The sequence below is a fragment of the Somniosus microcephalus genome, chromosome 1 (assembly GCF_052327205.1).
Source record: "Somniosus microcephalus isolate GS21.2 chromosome 1, FLI_Smic_1.0, whole genome shotgun sequence".
Classification (NCBI taxonomy): Eukaryota; Metazoa; Chordata; class Chondrichthyes; order Squaliformes; family Somniosidae; genus Somniosus; species Somniosus microcephalus.
Window position 1 is genome coordinate 70759897 of NC_140987.1, and position 17168 is coordinate 70777064.

At 43.7% G+C, this 17168-nt stretch overlaps 1 protein-coding gene across 2 annotated transcripts in view; it reads right to left on the reverse strand.

The window, feature by feature from the left end:
* tet2 (tet methylcytosine dioxygenase 2) overlaps window positions 1-17168 on the reverse strand; it is a 219431-nt gene that overhangs the window by 25371 nt on the left and 176892 nt on the right. For both annotated transcript variants that reach the window (XM_085983008.1, XM_085982999.1), the window contains one exon: window positions 13358-13739. In XM_085983008.1, coding sequence (XP_085839134.1) covers window positions 13358-13739 — 382 coding nt within the window. The remainder of the gene's footprint in view (window positions 1-13357; window positions 13740-17168) is intronic.

Sequence of the window (17168 nt, forward strand, 5' to 3'; positions counted from 1 at the left end):
CAAAATTTTACCTACCACAGATGTTAGGCTAACTGGTCTATAGTTTCCAGCCTTCTGTCTACTGCCCTTTTTAAATAAGGGTGTTACATTAGCAGTTTTCCAGTCTGCCGGGACCATTGCCGAGTCCAGGGAGTTTTGGAAAATTATTACCAATGCATCCACAATCCCTACTGCCACTTCCCTCAAGACCCTAGGATGTAAGCCATCAGGTCCAGGTGATTTATCCGCCTTGAGTCCCATTATTTTACCGAGTACCACTTCCTTAGTGATTTTGATCGTGTTTAGCTCCTCCCCCCCTTTAGCCCCCTGTTTGTCCAGTGTTGGGATATTCTTAGTGTCTTCTACTGTAAAGACTGATATAAAATATTCATTCAGTGTTTTTGCCATCTCCATATTTCCCACCATTAATTTCCCGGTCTCATCCTCTAAGGGACCAACATTTACTTTAGCCACCCTTTTTCTTTTCATATAACTATAAAAACTCTTACTATCTGTTTTTATATTTTTTGCTAATTTACTTTCATAATCTATCTTCCCTTTCTTAATCAATCTTTTTGTTATTTTTTGCTGTCTTTTAAAGTTTTCCCAATCCTCTATCCTCCCACTAGATTTGGCTACCTTATATGCCCTTGTTTTTAGTCGAATACTATCCTTAATTTCTTTACTTAGCCACGGATGGCTGTCTTTTCTTTTACACCCTTTTCTTCTCAGTGGAATATATATTTTTTGGAAGTTGTAAAATAACTCCTTAAATGTACACCACTGATCATGTATCGCCTTACCCTTTAATCTATTTTCCCAATCCACTCTACTCAATTTCGCTCTCATATCTTCATAGTCTCCTTTATTCAAGCTTAGCACGCTTGTTTGAGATCCAACCTTCTCACCCTCTAATTGAATATGGAATTCAACCATGTTATGGTCACTCATTCCAAGGGGATCCTTTACTAGGACATTTTTAATTAATCCTGTCTCGTTACACAGGACCAGATCTAAGGTTGCCTGCCCCCTGGTCGGTTCAGTTATATACTGCTCAAGAAACCCATCCCTAATACACTCAATGAACTCATCCTCAAGGAAGCCCTGCCCAATTTGATTTGTCCAATTAATATGATAGTTAAAATCCCCCATAATTATAGATGTTCCCTTATTACAAGCCTCAACTATTTCCTGATTGATACTCCGTCCAACAGAGTTGCCATAGTTCGGAGGCCTATAGACTACGCCCACTAGTGTTTTTTTCCCCTTATTATTCCTTACCTCCACCCAAACTGTTTCATTGTCCTGATCTTTTGACCCAATATCATTTCTCTGTATTACAGTGATTCCTTCCTTTATTAACATAGCCACCCCACCTCCCCTTCCTTCCTGCCTGTCCTTCCTGATCGTTAAATAACCTGGTATGTTTAATTCCCAGGCATTGTCACCCCGTAGCCATGTTTCTGTAATGGCCACAAGATCATACCCATATGTAGTTATTTGTGCCATTAACTCATCTATTTTGTTACGAATGCTAAGTGCATTCAGATAGAGAACTTTCAAAGATGTTTTGTGACACTTAGTTCCAGCTTTTGCCCTTTTTATTACTTTACCTTTTACTCCATACCTTCTGCCCCTTCCTGACATGCTCTGGTATTTAATTTCTCCACTGCTACCTAAGTCTATGACCTTCTCTGTTGTCATTTGTATTATTTGCTCTCTAGGAACCTCCCCCCCACTAGTTAGTTTAAAGCCCTCTCTACAGCCCTAGTTATATGATCCGCCAGGACTCTAGTCCCAGCACTGGCCAAGTGAAGCCCGTCCCAACGGAACAGCTCCCTCCTGCCCCAGTACTGGTGCCAGTGTCCCAGGAAGCAAAACCCATTTCTCCCACACCAGTCTTTGAGCCACGCATTTAACTCTCTAATTTTATTTGTCCTAGCCAAATTCGCTCGTGGCTCAGGTAATAATATTACCCTTGTGGTTCTGCTTTTTAATTTGGCCCCTAGCTGCTCAAACTCCCTCAGCAGAACCTCCTTCCTTGTCCTATCTATGTCGTTGGTACCAACATGGACCACGACAACTGGATCCTCCCCCTCCCACTCCAAGTTTCTCTCCAGTCCAGAGGAGATGTCCTTAACCCTGGCACCGGGCAGGCAACACAGCCTTCGGGACTCTCACTCTCGGCTGCAAAGAACTCTATCTATCCCCCTAACGATACTATCCCCTACCACTACAACATTTCTTTTAACTCCCCCCACTTGAATGGCCCCCCGCTCCACGGTGCTGTGGCCAGGTTGCTCATCCTCCCCACAGTCCCTGTTCCCATCCTCACAGGGATTAAGAGCCTCGAACCTGTTGGACAAGTGCAAGGGCTGCGGCTCCTCCAACACTACCTCCTGGATCCCCGTACCTGCCTCACTTCTAGTCACACCATCCTGACCCTGGCCACGGAATACATCTGAATTAATTAATCTAATTGGTGTGACTACCTCCTGATACACAGAGTCCAGGTAACTCTCCCCCTCCCTGATGTGTCTCAGTGTTTGAAGCTTGGACTCCAGCTCTTCAACACGGAGCCGGAATTCCTCGAGCAGCCAACACTTACTGCAAATGTGATCACCGTGAGCATCATTGGTGTCCACCAGCTCCCACATATTGCAGCAGCAACACATCGCCTGATCTCCCATTCTATGTAATTAATTAAATTTATTAATATTATTCCTAAATACCCTCTGCCTCGATTCTAGATGGTGAATATCACACCTTAGAAACTATAAACCAAGGAGATTTAAGCTTAAAAAGGGAGAAATACTTACCAACCAATCACTTACCCGCTTTGTGGTGAAGGCAGATTATTATTAGAATGGCAATAGATTGGGAGAAGGGGAAGTGCAAAGAGACCTGGGTGTTCTTGTGCACCAGTCGCTGAAGGTAAGCATGCAGGTGCAGCAGGCGGTTAAGAAGGCAAATGGTATGTTGGCCTTCGTAGCAAGAGGGTTCGAGTACAGGAACAAGGATGTCTTGCTACAGTTGTACAGGGCCTTGGTGAGACCGCACCTTGAGTATTGTGTGCAGTTTTAGTCACCTTACCTGAGGAAGGACATTCTTGCCATGGAAGAAGTGCAGCGAAGATTCACCAGGCTGATACCTGGGACGGCAGGAATGACGTATGAGGAGAGATTGTGTTGATTGGGCTTATACTCACTGGAGTTTAGAAGATTGAGAGGGGATCTCATCAAAACCTATAAAATTCTGTCAGGCCTGGACAGACTAGATGCAGGAGGGATGTTTCTGATGGCTGGGGAGTCCAGAACCAGGGGTCATCGTCTAAGGGTAAGGGGTAAGCCATTTAGGACTGAAATGAGGAGGAATTTCTTCACCCAGAGAGTGGTGAACCTGTGAAATTCTCTGCCACAGAGGGCGGTGGAGGCCAGTTCATTAAATATATTCAAGAAAGAGTTGGATATATTTCTTAAGGCTAAAGGGATCAAGGGATATGGGGAGAAGGCAGGGACAGTGTACTGAATTTGGATGATCAGCCATGATCTCATTGAATGGCGGAGCAGGCTCGAAGGGCCGAATGGCCTACTCCTGCTCCTATCTTCTATGTTTCTATGTTTCTAAGCACAATTAGATAAAGTGATGAAGCACAATTGGAGAAAGTGAAGAATAGTGAAGAAGCACAATTAGATAAAGTGAAGAATAGTGAAGAAGCACAATTAGATAAAGTGAAGAATAGTGAAGAAGCACAGTTAAATAAAGTGAAGAATCGTGAAGAAGCATAATTAGGTAAAGTGACGAATAATGAAGAAGCACAATTAGATAAAGTGAAGCATAGTGAAGAAGCACAACTAGATAAAGTGAAGAATAGTGAAGAAGCACAATTAGATAAAGTGAATAGTGAAGAAGCACAATTAGATAAAGTGAAGAATAGTGAAGAAGCACAATTAGATAAAGTGAAGAATAGTGAAGCAGCACAATTAGATAAAGTGAAGAATAGTGAAGCAGCACCATTAGATAAAGTGAAGAATAGTGAAGAGGCACAATTAGATAAAGTGAAGAATAGTGAAGAAGCACAATTAGATAAAGTGAATAATAGTGAAGAAGCACAATTCGATAGTGAAGAATAATGAAGAAGCACAATTAGATAAAGTGAAGAATAGTGAAGAAGCACAATTAGATAAAGTGAAGAATAGTGAAGAAGCACAATTAGATAAAGTGAAGAATAGTGAAGAAGCACAAATAGATAAAGTGAATAGTGAAGTGGCGGAATTAGATAAAGTGACAAATAGTGAAGAAGCACAATTAGATAAAGTGAAGAATAGTGAAGAAGCACAATTAGATAAAGTGAAGAATAACAAAGAAGCACAATTAGATAAAGTGAAGAATAGTGAAGAACCACCATTAGATAAAGTGAAGAATAGTGAAGAAGCACAATTAGATAAAGTGAAGAATAGTGAAGAAGCACAATTTGATAAAGTGAAGTATAGTGAAGAAGCACCATCAGATAAAGTGAAGAATAGTGAAAAAGCACAATTAGATAAAGTGAAGAAGCAGAATTAGATAAAGTGAAGAATAGTGAAGAAGCACAATTACATAAAGTGATGAATAGTGAAGAAGCACAATTAGATAAAGTGAAGAATAGTGAAGAAGCACAATTAGATAAAGTGATGAAGCACAATTAGATAAAGTGAAGAATAGTGAAGAAGCACAATTAGATAAAGTGAAGAAGCACAATTAGATAAAGCGAAGAAGCACAATTAGATAAAGTGAAGAATAGTGAAGAAGCACAATTAGATAAAGCGAAGAATAGTGAAGAAGCACAGTTAAATAAAGTGAAGAATCGTGAAGAAGCATAATATGGTAAAGTGAAGAATAGTGAAGAAGCACAATTAGATAAAGTGAAAAATAGCGAAGAAGCACAATTAGATAAAGTGAAGAATAGTGTGGAAGCACAATTAGATAAAGTGAAGAATAGTGAAGAAGCAGTTAAGTAAAGTGAAGAATAGTGAAGAAGCACAATTAGATAAAATGAACAATAACAAAGAAGCACAATTAGATAAAGTGAAGAATAGTGAAGTAGCACAATTAGATAAGGTGAGGAATAGTGAAGAAGCACAATTAGATAAAGTGAAGAATAGTGAAGAAGCACAATTAGATAACGTGAAGATTAGTGAAGAAGCACAATTAGATAAAGTGAAGAATAATGAATAAGCAGTTAGATTAAGTGAGTAGTGAAGAAGCACAGTTAAATAAAGTGAATAGTGAAGAAGCACAATTAGATAAAGAGAAGAATAGTGAAGAAGCACAATTAGATAAAGTGAAGAATAGTGAAGAAGCACAATTAGATAAAGTGAAGAATAGTGAAGAAGCACAGTTAAATAAAGTGAATAGTGAAGAAGTACAATAAGATAAAGTGAAGAATAGTGAAGAAGTACAATTTGATAAAGTGAAGAATAGTGAAGAAGCACAATTAGCTAAAGTGACGGATAGTGAAGAAGCACAATTAGATAAAGTGAAGAATAATGAAGAAGCACAATTAGATAAAGTGAAGAATAGTGAAGAAGCACAATTAGATAAAGTGAAGAATATTGTGGAAGCACAATTAGATAAAGTGAAGAATAGTGAAGAAGCACAATTAGATAAAGTAAAGAATAGTGAAGAAGCACAATTAGATAAAGTGAAGAATAGTGAAGAAGCACAATTAGATAATGGTGTGGAGATGCCGGTGTTGGACTGGGGTGGACAAATGTAAGAAGTCACACAACACCAGGTTATAGTCCAACAGTTTTATTTGAAATCACAAGCTTGCGGAGCGCTGCTCCTTCGTCAGGTGAAGTGGAGAGATGCATAAAGACACAGCTTACACAGTCAGAGAATAATGCCAGATGATTACAGGTAATCTTTCTAACTGCCATTTATCATACCTCGGCAGAGAGGTAATCACAGCAATCAAAGGTGTGAATGGTGTCCAAACAGGTTAGTCAGGAAAGCATTACATCAAAGAACAATGAGGTGGGGTCACAAGGGGTAAAATGTTGCAGATGCTGGGGTCTGTATGAAAAACAAAAAACAGACAAGAAAACATTTTTTTTGCTGGAAATCACAGCAGGTCCGGCTCATGAGGACAGCCTCAACCGAGATCTTGTGTTCATGTCACGCTACATGTAACCCCACCTGACGTAGGGTCATCCAGACCCGAGTCATCGTTGGCTTGTTCACTCTATACAGATGCGGCCGGAGCTGCTGTGATTTCCAGCAAAAAAATTGTTTTCTTGTCTGTTTTTTGTTTTTCATGCAGACGCCAGCATCTGTAACATTTTACCCCTTGTGACCCCACCTCATTGTTCTTTGATGTAATGTTTTCCTGACTAACCTGTTTGGACACCATTCACACCTTTGATTGCTGTGATTATCTCTCTGCCGAGGTGTGATAAATGGCAGTTAGAAAGATTACCTGTAATCATCTGGCATTATTCTCTGACTATATAAGCTGTGTCTTTATGCATCTCCCCACTTCACCTGATGAAGGAGCAGCGCTCCGAAAGCTTGTGATTTCAAATAAAACTGTTGGACTATAACCTGGTGTTGTGTGACTTCTTACAATTAGATAAAGTGAAGAACCACAATTAGACCTTTGACATTAGGGCCTAGAAATTCAGTTAGGGGCGCCCAGCTTGCCTGGGCGCCGAAATTACCGCTGCGCGCGGAGCCACTTGCGCCAGCGGGAAATTCAGTTTCAGCGCCCCAAGTGGAAGCCGGCCGCTAAAGAAGGGTTTCGGCGCCCCGCTTGGGGCGCTGAAACTGAATATCGGCGTGTAAAGTGCCGCAGCGCCACCCACTGCGGCACGGCAGCCTGCGGTACTGCAGGCCTTCCTCTCACTCTTAAGGGGGAGGTGCCTGCAACAGCGCGATCCCCACTCGCGAGTGCCGGCAAATGAGCCCGGCACCAAGGAGAAGTGCCGGGCTCTCTGGAAACAGCCGGCAATGCCGCGGGGTGGGGGGGGGTGTAGGAGGCCGGGGACGGAGGCGCGGGCAGGCGGCCGCCGACAAAGCGGCCGGCCGCACCTTCACCTTAACTCGCCCCACTACTGGCACAGGTAGGCCCCGTGTACCGGTCGCTGTTTGCGGCCGGCGCGGGGGAGGCGGCAGCAACCAAATATGGCCAGCGGGGCGATAGCGGGGCGCTGCGCACACCGATGACATCATCGGTGGCGGCGCAGCGCTACTGGCTAATGCCGCCATTAGCGCCCCGCTAAATATTGCGGTAGGTTTGCACAGTGGCGCAAAAGCCCTCTTTGGGCGCAAACTGGTGGCGCAGGCCACTGAATTTCTAGGCCTAGGGACTCGCCTTGTGGCTTTTCTCTGCACTGCAGCACGTGAATGGCTTCCTTGTGTCTCAGTGACCAGAATTAGACACAGTACTCAAGGTGCAGTCTGACCAGAGCAGTTTGGTCACGACTTTCTCTGACTTGTATTCTGCTGTTTGGGCTACATAGTTCAACATCTTACTGGCTTTGCTGACTGCTGCTCTGCATTGATTTGGCATGTTGAGTGTTGAGTCTATGAAGACTTATAGCTCTTTTAGTTTCATCCCTGGTTATTTCAACAGCATTCATAGAGCACGTGTACTTTACACTTGTCTGCATTAAATTCCATCTGCCCCCATATGTATTTTATCCAACTCATTCTAGTAATTTCTATGTTACCTCCGCTGATTCCACTGCCCCTTCTAGTTTGGTTTCATCTGCAAATCTGGCTACTTTGCATTGAGTTTCTGAATCAGGTCATTTATGTAAATTTGAAACAAGAATGGCCCCAACACTGAGCCCAAAGGCTCCCCACTCAGTACTCCCCCCCTCCCCCGCCACCCCATTCTGACATAACTCTTCTATTGAGTATTCATTGTTTTCTACACCTCAGTCAATTTCTTTTCCATTCCCAAGGTTTACTCTGAATTTCCACAGCTTTGAGTTTAACCAAAAGTGGAACTTCATAAAATGCCTTTTAGATGTTTAAGTACATTACATCACAGAGCTTCCAGAGTCAACTTGGGCTGTCACTTGTTTTAAGGAACTGAGTATGTTGGTCAGACAGGATCTTCTCCTACTGAAGCCATGCTGACTACTGTTTACTAGATTGTTATTGTACAGATAGTTCTCAAGTTTACACCTGATAATTGATTCCATTGTGTTACACAGAATGTAAGTAAGACTATGGAGTCTGCAGTTGCCTGTGTTTGTTTTGTCCCCCTTTTTTTGAATATGGGTATCACATTCCCAATCTACCGGTCTCTTCCCAGAGTCCAGTGACAACCTCATAATGATTTGTCAGTGCCTTACAAATCATAAATCATAGAATAATAGAATGGTTACAGCACAGAAGGAGGCCATTTGGTCCATCGAGCCCGTGCCAGCTCTCTGCAAGAGCACTTCAGCTAGTCCCACTTTCCCCATAGCCCTGCAATTTTTTTCCTTCAGGTACTTATCCAATTCCCTTTTGAAAGCCACGATTGAGTCTGCCTCCACCACCCTTTCAGGCAGTGCATTCCAGATCCTAACCACTCAATGCGTAAAAACGTTTTTCCTCATGTCGCCTTTGGTTCTTTTGCCAATCACCTTAAATCTGTGTCCTCTGGTTCTCGACCCTTCTGCCAATGGGAACAGTTTCTCTCTATCTAATCTGGCTAGACCCATCATGATTTTGAACACCTCTATCAAATCTCTTCTCAACCTTCTCTGCTCTAAGGAGAACAACCCCATCTTCTCCAGTCTATCCACGTAACTGAAGTCCCTCATCCCTGGAACTATTCTCATAAATCTTTTCTGCACCCTCTCTAAGGCCTACATATCCTTCCGAAAGCATTGGACACAATATTCCAATTAAGGCCAAACCAGTGTTTTATAAAGGTTCATCATAACTTACTTGCTTTTGAATTCTCTGCCTCTATTTATAAGGCCCAGGATCTCGTATGCTTTTTTAACTGCTTTCTCAACCTGCCCTGCCACCTTCAACGATTTGTGTACATATACCCCCAGGTCTCTCTGTTCATGCACCCCCTTTAGGATTGTGCCCTTTAGTTTATATTGCCTCTCCTCATTCTTCCTACCAAAATGTATCACTTCACACTTTTCTGCGTTCAATTTCATCTGCCATGTGTCCGCCCATTTCACCAGCCTATCTATGTCTTCTTGAAGTCTATCACTATCCTCTTCACTGTTCACTATACTTCCAAGTTTTGTGTCATCTGCAAATTTTGAAATTATGCCCTGTACACCCAAGTCCAAGTCATTAATATATATCAAGAAAAGCAGTGGTCCTAGAACCGACCCCTGGGGAATACCTTTCTCCAGTCCAAAAAACAACCATTCACCACCACTCTCTGTTTCCTGTCACTTAGCCAATTTCGTATCCATGCTGCCACTGTCCCTTTTATTCCATGGGCTTCAACTTTGCTGGCAAGCCTATTATGTGGCACTTTATCAAACACCTTTTGGAGATCCATGTACACCACGTCAACCGCATTGCCCTCATCAACCCTTATCTCATCAAAAAACTCAATCAAGTTGGTTAAACACAATTTGCCTTTAACAAATCCATGCTGGCTTTCCTTAATTAATCCAAACTTGTCCAAATGATTGTTGATTTTGTCCCTGATTATTGTTTCTATAAGCTTCCCCACTACTGAGGTTAAACTGACCGGCCTATAGTTGCTGGGTTTATCCTTACACCCTTTTTTGAACAAGGGTGTAACATTTGCAATTCGAGTCCTCTGGCACCACTCCTGTATCTAAGGAGGATTGGAAGATTATGGCCAGTACCTCCGCGATTTCCACCTTAACTTCCTTCAGCATCCTAGGATGCATCCCATCCGGTCCTGGTGACTTATCTACTTTAATTACAGCCAGCCTTTCTAGTACCTCCTCTTTATCAATTTTTATCCCATCCAGTATCTCAACTACCTCCTCTTTCACCATGACTTTGGCAGCATCTTCTTCCTTGGTGAAGACAGATGCAAAGTACACATTTAGTACCTCAGCCATGCCCTCTGCCTCCATGCATAGGTCTCCTTTTTGGTCCCTAATCGGCCCCACCCCTCCTCTTATTACCTGTTTATTATTTATATGCCTATAGAAGACTTTTGAATTCCCTTTTATGTTAGCTGCCAACCTATTCTCATACTCTCTCTTTGCCCCTCTTTTCCTTTTTCACTTCTTCTGAACTTTCTATATTCAGCCTGATTCTCACTTGTATTCCCAACCTGACATCTGTTATACGTTTTCTTTTTCTGCTTCATCTTACTCTCTATCTCTTTTGCCATCCAGGGAGCTCTGACTTTGGTTGCCCTACCTTTTCCCCTCGTGGGAATGTACCTCAACTGTACCCGAGCCATCTCCTCTTTAAAGGCAGCCCATTGTTCCCTTTTCAACCCACTGAAATTGGCCTTCCTCCAATTAAATATTTTTACTCTAGATTGCTCCTTGTTCTTTTCCATAGCTAATCTAAACCTATGATCACTGTCCCCTAAATGTTCCTCAACTGACACTTCCTCCACTTGTCCCACCTCATTCCCCAGAACCAGCAATGCCTCCTTCCTCATTGGGCCGGAAACGTACTGATCAAGAAGTTCTCCTGATCACACTTAAGAAATTCTTCCCCCCTCTCTGCCCTTTACACTATTACTATCTTAGTCTATATCAGGATAGTTGAATTCCCTCATTACCACAACTCTATAGTTCTTGCACCTCTCTGTAATTTCCCAGCAAATTTGCTCCTCTATAATCCTTCCCAGTAGTTGGCAGCCTATAGAATGCACCTAGTAGTGTAATGGCACCTCTATTATTTCTTGACTCTAACCAAATAGATTCCGTCCTTGACCCCTCCAGGACATCCTCTCTCGCCAGCACTGTAACATTCTCCTTAACCAATACTGCCACCCCACCTCCTTTCTTTCCTGAACACCTGGGCCTAGAAATTGAGTTTGCCTCCGCCAGGGCTGTAGCGCCCGAAATTTAGCGCCAGCGTTAATTGCCGCTGCGCCCGCCAAAAATTCAGCTGCGCCGCGCCCAGACGGCTGCGGGCGCTAATGGAGGGTGTCAGCGCCTCGCAATGGGCGCTGAATGCAGGATTGCGGCGCTAATCCCCCGCTGCGGTGCGGCAGGCTGGGGTACTGCAGGCCTCCTCCTTCTGTTAAGGAGGAGCTGCCTGCAGCCGACCGCTGGCCGGTGGAATCGCACGAAAAATGAGCCCGGCACCTCGGAGAAGTGCCGGGCTCGAGGCCCACACACATCTGTGCCGCGGGGGGGTGGTGGAGGAGTCCGGGGAGGGAGGTGCGGGCAGGCGGCCGCCGGGAAAGCGGCCGGCCGCTGCGCCACCTTAATGCGCCGGCGCTAAGTCCAGCAAGAAACTTTTGAAAAATCGTTGGTTGCGGCTGCCACGGGCGAGGCGGCCGCAACTGAATTTCGGCGTCCGGCCGCGTTACCACGGCAACCGGGACGCTGTGCACACCGATGACGTCATCGGTGCCGGTGCAGCGCTACCGGCTAACGCCGATGGTAGGGCCCAAATCAATTTCCGAAGCGGCTATAATTCCGGCGCAAGGCCCTCTAGCGCCTCTAATTGGGCGCTAACCCCACTCAATTTCTAGGCCCTTATATCCAGAAATATTTAATAACTAATCCTGTTCTTTTTTGAGCCAGGTCTCTCCATAGATGCTCTCCATAGTCTAAGCACTCTGGAGTAAAGACAATCTATCACTTGGGATTTATTTGTTTTAAGCCCATTTAGCCTATCTAGGATTTCCGTCTCTTTATATCGTTTACTGGTTTTACTTTGGTTATTTCTGTTTGATGAGGGCATATTACTTATGTCTTTCCTTGTGAATAATTGGAGTTTGAAATCATTTTGAATATTTATGATTTTGTAATCCTCCTCAGTTTAGTTTTGGGATGTGGGTGAAACCAGAAAAGACACATTTATTGTCCATTCCTAATTGCCCTCAGAAGGTGGGGGTGGGCCTTCTCCTTGAACTGCTGCAGTCCTTATAATGGTGGGGATCCCACAATGATGTTAGATAGTTTCAAGCTCATTTAGGTCTTGAAAGGTGCTATATAAATGTAATTTCTTTTTTACTTCAAGATTAGGCTTGTCACCTCTTCCTGGACTGCTCGTTACTGTTGTGTTCAGTCTCTGCTATTATGGTTCCTCTTTGCCCCTCTGATTGCCCTTTTAATGTGTTCCTTCCTTTTCATCCCAGTGAATCCCTTCCCTTTTCTTCCTGCTGTATTTGTAGAGCTTATTTTTCCTCTATATTTAGCTCTTAATTTGTTTGTTAATCCATTTCAGGTCAAGCACAGTGAAGAGGCATCTTGAAGTAAAAAAGAAATTACATTTATATAGCGCCTTTCAAGACCTCAGACTATCCCAAAGTTCTTCACAGCCAAGAAGAACTTTTGAAGTGTAGTCACTATTGTAATGTAAGAAATGTGACAGACAATTTGTGCACAGCAAGGTCCAGAAAACTGCAATGTGATAATGACTAGATAACCTGTTTTAGTGATAATCTCTCCCAGTACTGCACTGGAGTGTCAGCATAGATTATGTGCTCAAGTCTCTGGAGTGGGGCTTTTAACCCATGACTTCTGACTCAGAGGTGAAAGTACTACCACTGAGCCATGGCTGACGCTTTGGTAAAGCAGCACAGCTTAAAAAGTACAGTGAAGAAATATAGATACAGAATACACTGAAGAAGTACAGTGAAGTATAATGATGTATAGTGGAGTGTATTGAAGAATGTGATGTACTGTACATTGAAGTACTGTGAAGTACAATGAAGAATTAATGATGTACAGTGAAAGACAGTGCTGTACAGCGAAGAAAAGAGAGAAAGGAAATAATAAGTCATACTGCAGCATGAAGCCAAAATATATCGAATGCATTATTGATTTTAAAGGCATTACACAAATTATTTATTAAATTGTGAATAATTTATTAAATTACATGGCTCTGAATTTAGACCGTGGGAAACTAATGCTTACTGTATTTGTTTGAAGTTCCCGTTCTGCTGTTTTAATAGAGGAGTTAACCCATTTAATTTAGATGGGCTAGGACCTCAGCTCAAACAGCAGAGAATTGAATTTCAGACAAACATGTTGAGCTTTCTCTTGTTAGTGTTTCACGCTGTCAATTCAGGGCTCACATTCTTAAAAGACTTCATGTCCATAGATGACAGTAATCCTCCAATTATGGTATTGTGCTACATCAGGGAAACGTCGAAACATCTAAATGTCACGTGGGGAAGGCAGGCATTTAATGTTTAAAATACAACTCCAGGCAAGTCTAGAGAGAGTGGCTGAAAATCTGGAATTGGTTTTACCTAAATTACTTGGCATCTGCTGGTTGGCTGCTGCCTTCTCCGAGCCGGTCTGATTCGATCGTGCTGCTGTTGAATGGCCCTTTTCTGCTTTCGCAGCGCTGTTCTCCTGATGCAAGAGCCTCTCCGCTGCTGCGGCCGCTGCAGCCGCCTTCTTGGCTTCCTTCTTTTGTCGCCCGGTCTTGACAGGATTGGCCAACATTCTCACCACACGGGGGAAGGAGTTTAGCACCTGAATAGCACCTTGTTTGATCTTTTCCTCCTGAGCTTCCACGCTTCCAAACTCATCGGTAGGAGAGATTTTGTACAAAGGCAACACGTGGAGCTGTTCGTCGTCTGGTATTTGGCCAATAACCCGATTGTCTTCTTTGGTAAGTGTACAAACCTGCGCGTGTTAGTGAAAAACAGCATTCAACATATTTTTTTTCATTGATAAATATCTTTGTTGTACAACTTAACTTGTATCTGAGCCCAAATGGGATTCTGTGCTCCTAACAGTGGGAAAAATCCAACCTAGGAGCGGAAAACACCTTCACCTTCTTAGTAATACTGCCAAACAACTTCTTTTGAAATCATTGTGAAAAACATGAGGGAGAGGTCACACAGCAAGGAACTTTGGTGATTTTAGGCTAAAAATTCATTTGCCCCCAGAATCATGATGCGTGATCAACCCACGCCTGTTCAAAGGAATGCAGGTAGCACTTAACTTCGTGCTGCCTGCTGATTAGCATGATTGTGGCATTCAGCCCAGCACTGAACGCGCTGCTGAGTGGCTGAACGCTCAGCAGGGGGCCCAAGTTCGTGTGAGGCTAGCACCAATTAAAGCTAACCTGCACTTCTTAAAGGCAGTCTGCACCTCTTAAAGGGGAGGTGCATTCTGCCTGCAGCAGCTCATTCGATTGGCTGGAGAAGAGAGTGAGAGGAGGAAAAAACACCAATGATGTCACAACAAGGGAGAGAGAGTGCACAAACGTTCTCCGATGCTGCACTGGAGGTGATGCAGGAAGTCAACTTGAGAGGTCCTGTTTCCACTGGGGGCCAGACAAATGTGTAAAATCCAATGGGTGCAGATAGCTGCTGTGGTGAATGCCAGCAGTATAGCCCTGAGGACCTGGACACAGTGCAGGTAGAATTTTTATGACTTCACATGAGTGGTCAAGGTCAGTGAATTTATCTTCAAATGCCATATCCCACCATCTGCACCACTAACCTCACACACTGCCCAATGCACCACACCCCTATCACTCACCTACCAACAATCTCTACCAAACATGACTCATACCTCACATTTATTGTTTCACCTCACCCTCACACTTACCACTGCTGCGAGCCTCACACCCACATTTCACATGCACACACTGTCAGCTATTCCAACATGACAGGCATATCACCCAAACACATTGCACCACACTCACTGACACACTTTCCTTTCTCTTGCAGGAAAGGGTGGCTCACAACCAGCGCCAGCAGGTCCTAACCTGCGGGGGACAGGCATGCCAGCATAACCTGACCCCCACGGCACATCACTGAGCCCTTGGCCAGCGGCGGGGCTGAAAGAATACAAGATGCCGGTATCCTCATACGTAATCCTCCTTCTCATATCCTACTTCCCCCTCATCCCACAACCTTCTGATTTACAAGCTGCACATGGTGTAGGCATGCACCTCTTGCTTCCCCCCCACCCCCCGCCACCCCCCCACAACAACCTTACCCTTGTGCCTTTCTCCTTTCAGATAACCAAGAACTGACACCTGGCCAAGCACGGATAGAGGAACATGAAATAGAAAAACACCAAGGCACTGATGAAGAAGACATAGCACCATCACTCGATTTCACAATAGCAACCATCAGCTCAGATACTGACACTCCAAGTAGTTTAGAGGATAGGTTAGAGGCGGGATCTGCATGTGGTGAGACACCAGACATGAGTGGCCTGCAGCCAGGGCAGGGGGCAAGGGTAGTGCTGGTGCTAGCTCCCTGGAAGGTGAAGTCGCACACGAGTTCTCCTGTAGAGGACTCAGATGTGGACTTTGATGGGGCGATCTACAGAAGAACGCTAATATGTATGCATAATGAAATGCTTGGTGCATTGGCAGGCCTTCCAGAAAGCCTGACGTAACAGTTCCACACTTAAATTTAAAACATGTCTCCATGGAGAGATTGTAAATACACACTGTCTCTTTAATGAATGTTGCGTGGCCCAGGGTGGTAAAAAAGGTAAAAATGTTAAATTTTCACCCCTCCCATCATGTGTTTGACACTGAATAATATTACTTTAGCACTTGCTATAAAGAGAAACCCATTCAGTTCTGCTCTTTTATGAAGCCACTTTTAACATCAGGGTCTCCATGTGCGCACACTGAATGCAGGGCTGCAAAGTGTAACTCAAAGTTGCCCTGTAACTGAAACATTTTAGATGGTTGTGGTGATTCTAACCAAGAAAAATTTAATGAGGGTGAAGGCTGCCAATTGCCCAAAGTGTAGCCACAATAACTACACATCACTGTAGGTGATTCAGTTAGTGCAGGTAATTGAGATTCAGGAACTACTCAACATTTATAGAGGTTCTGGACTGTCACAAACTCTACAGATTTATACACAATCTACCCGTAATCTAAGTCATCAAATAAGAACAGTCAGCACGGATTTGTTAAGGGAAGGTCGTGTCTGACTAACTTAATTGAATTTTTTGAGGAGGTAACAAGGAGGGTCGATGAGGGTAGTTTGTTTGATATAGTGTATATGGATTTTAGCAAGGCTTTTGATAAGGTCCCACATGGCAGACTGGTCACAAAAGTAAAAGCCCATGGGATCCATGGCAAAGTGGCAGGTTGGGTCCAAAATTGGCTCAGAGGCAGGAAGCAAAGGGTAATGGTTGATGGGTGTTTTTGTGACTGGAAGGCTGTTTCCAGTGGGGTTCTGCAGGGCTCAGTACTGGGTCCCTTGCTTTTTGTGGTATATATCAATGATTTAGACTTGAATGTAGGGGGTATGATAAAGAAGTTTGTAGATGATACTAAAACCAGCTGTGTGGTTGATAATGAAGAAGAAAGCTGTAGACTGCAGGAAGATATTAATGAACTGGTCAGGTGGGCAGAGCAGTGGCAAATGGAATTCAATCTGGAGAAGTATGAGGTAATGATTTTGGGGAGGGCTAACAAGGCATTAAATGGTAGGATACTGAGACATGTAGAGGATCAGAGGGACCTTGGAGTGCAGGTCCACAGATCCCTGAAGGTAGCAGACCAGGTAGATAAAGTGGTTAAGAAGGCATACGGAATACTTGCCTTTATTAGTTGAGGTATAGAATACAAGAGCAGGGAGGTTATGCTTAAACTGTATCAAACACTAGTTAGGCCACAGCTAGAATACTGTGTGCAACTTTGATCACCACATTACAGGAAAGATGTGATTGCTCTAGAGTGGGTACAGAGGAGATTTATGAAGATGGTGCCTGGACTGGAGAATTTTAGCTATGAGAAAAGATTGGATAGGCTGGATTTGTTATCTTTGGAACAGAGGAGGCTGAGGGGAGGCCTTATTGAGGCGTATAAAATTATGAGGGGCCTAAATAGAGTGGATAGAAAGGACCTATTTCCCTTAGCAGTGGGGTCAATAGCCAGGGGGCATAGATTTAAAATAATTGGTAGGAAGTGTAGAGGAGATCAGAGGGTGGTGGGGGTCTGGAACTCACTGCCTGAAAGGATGGAAAAGGCAGAAATCCTCACCACATTTAAAAAGTGCTTGGATGTACACTTGAAGTGCTGTAACCTACAGGGCCACGGACCAAGAGCTGGAAAGTGGGATTAGGCTG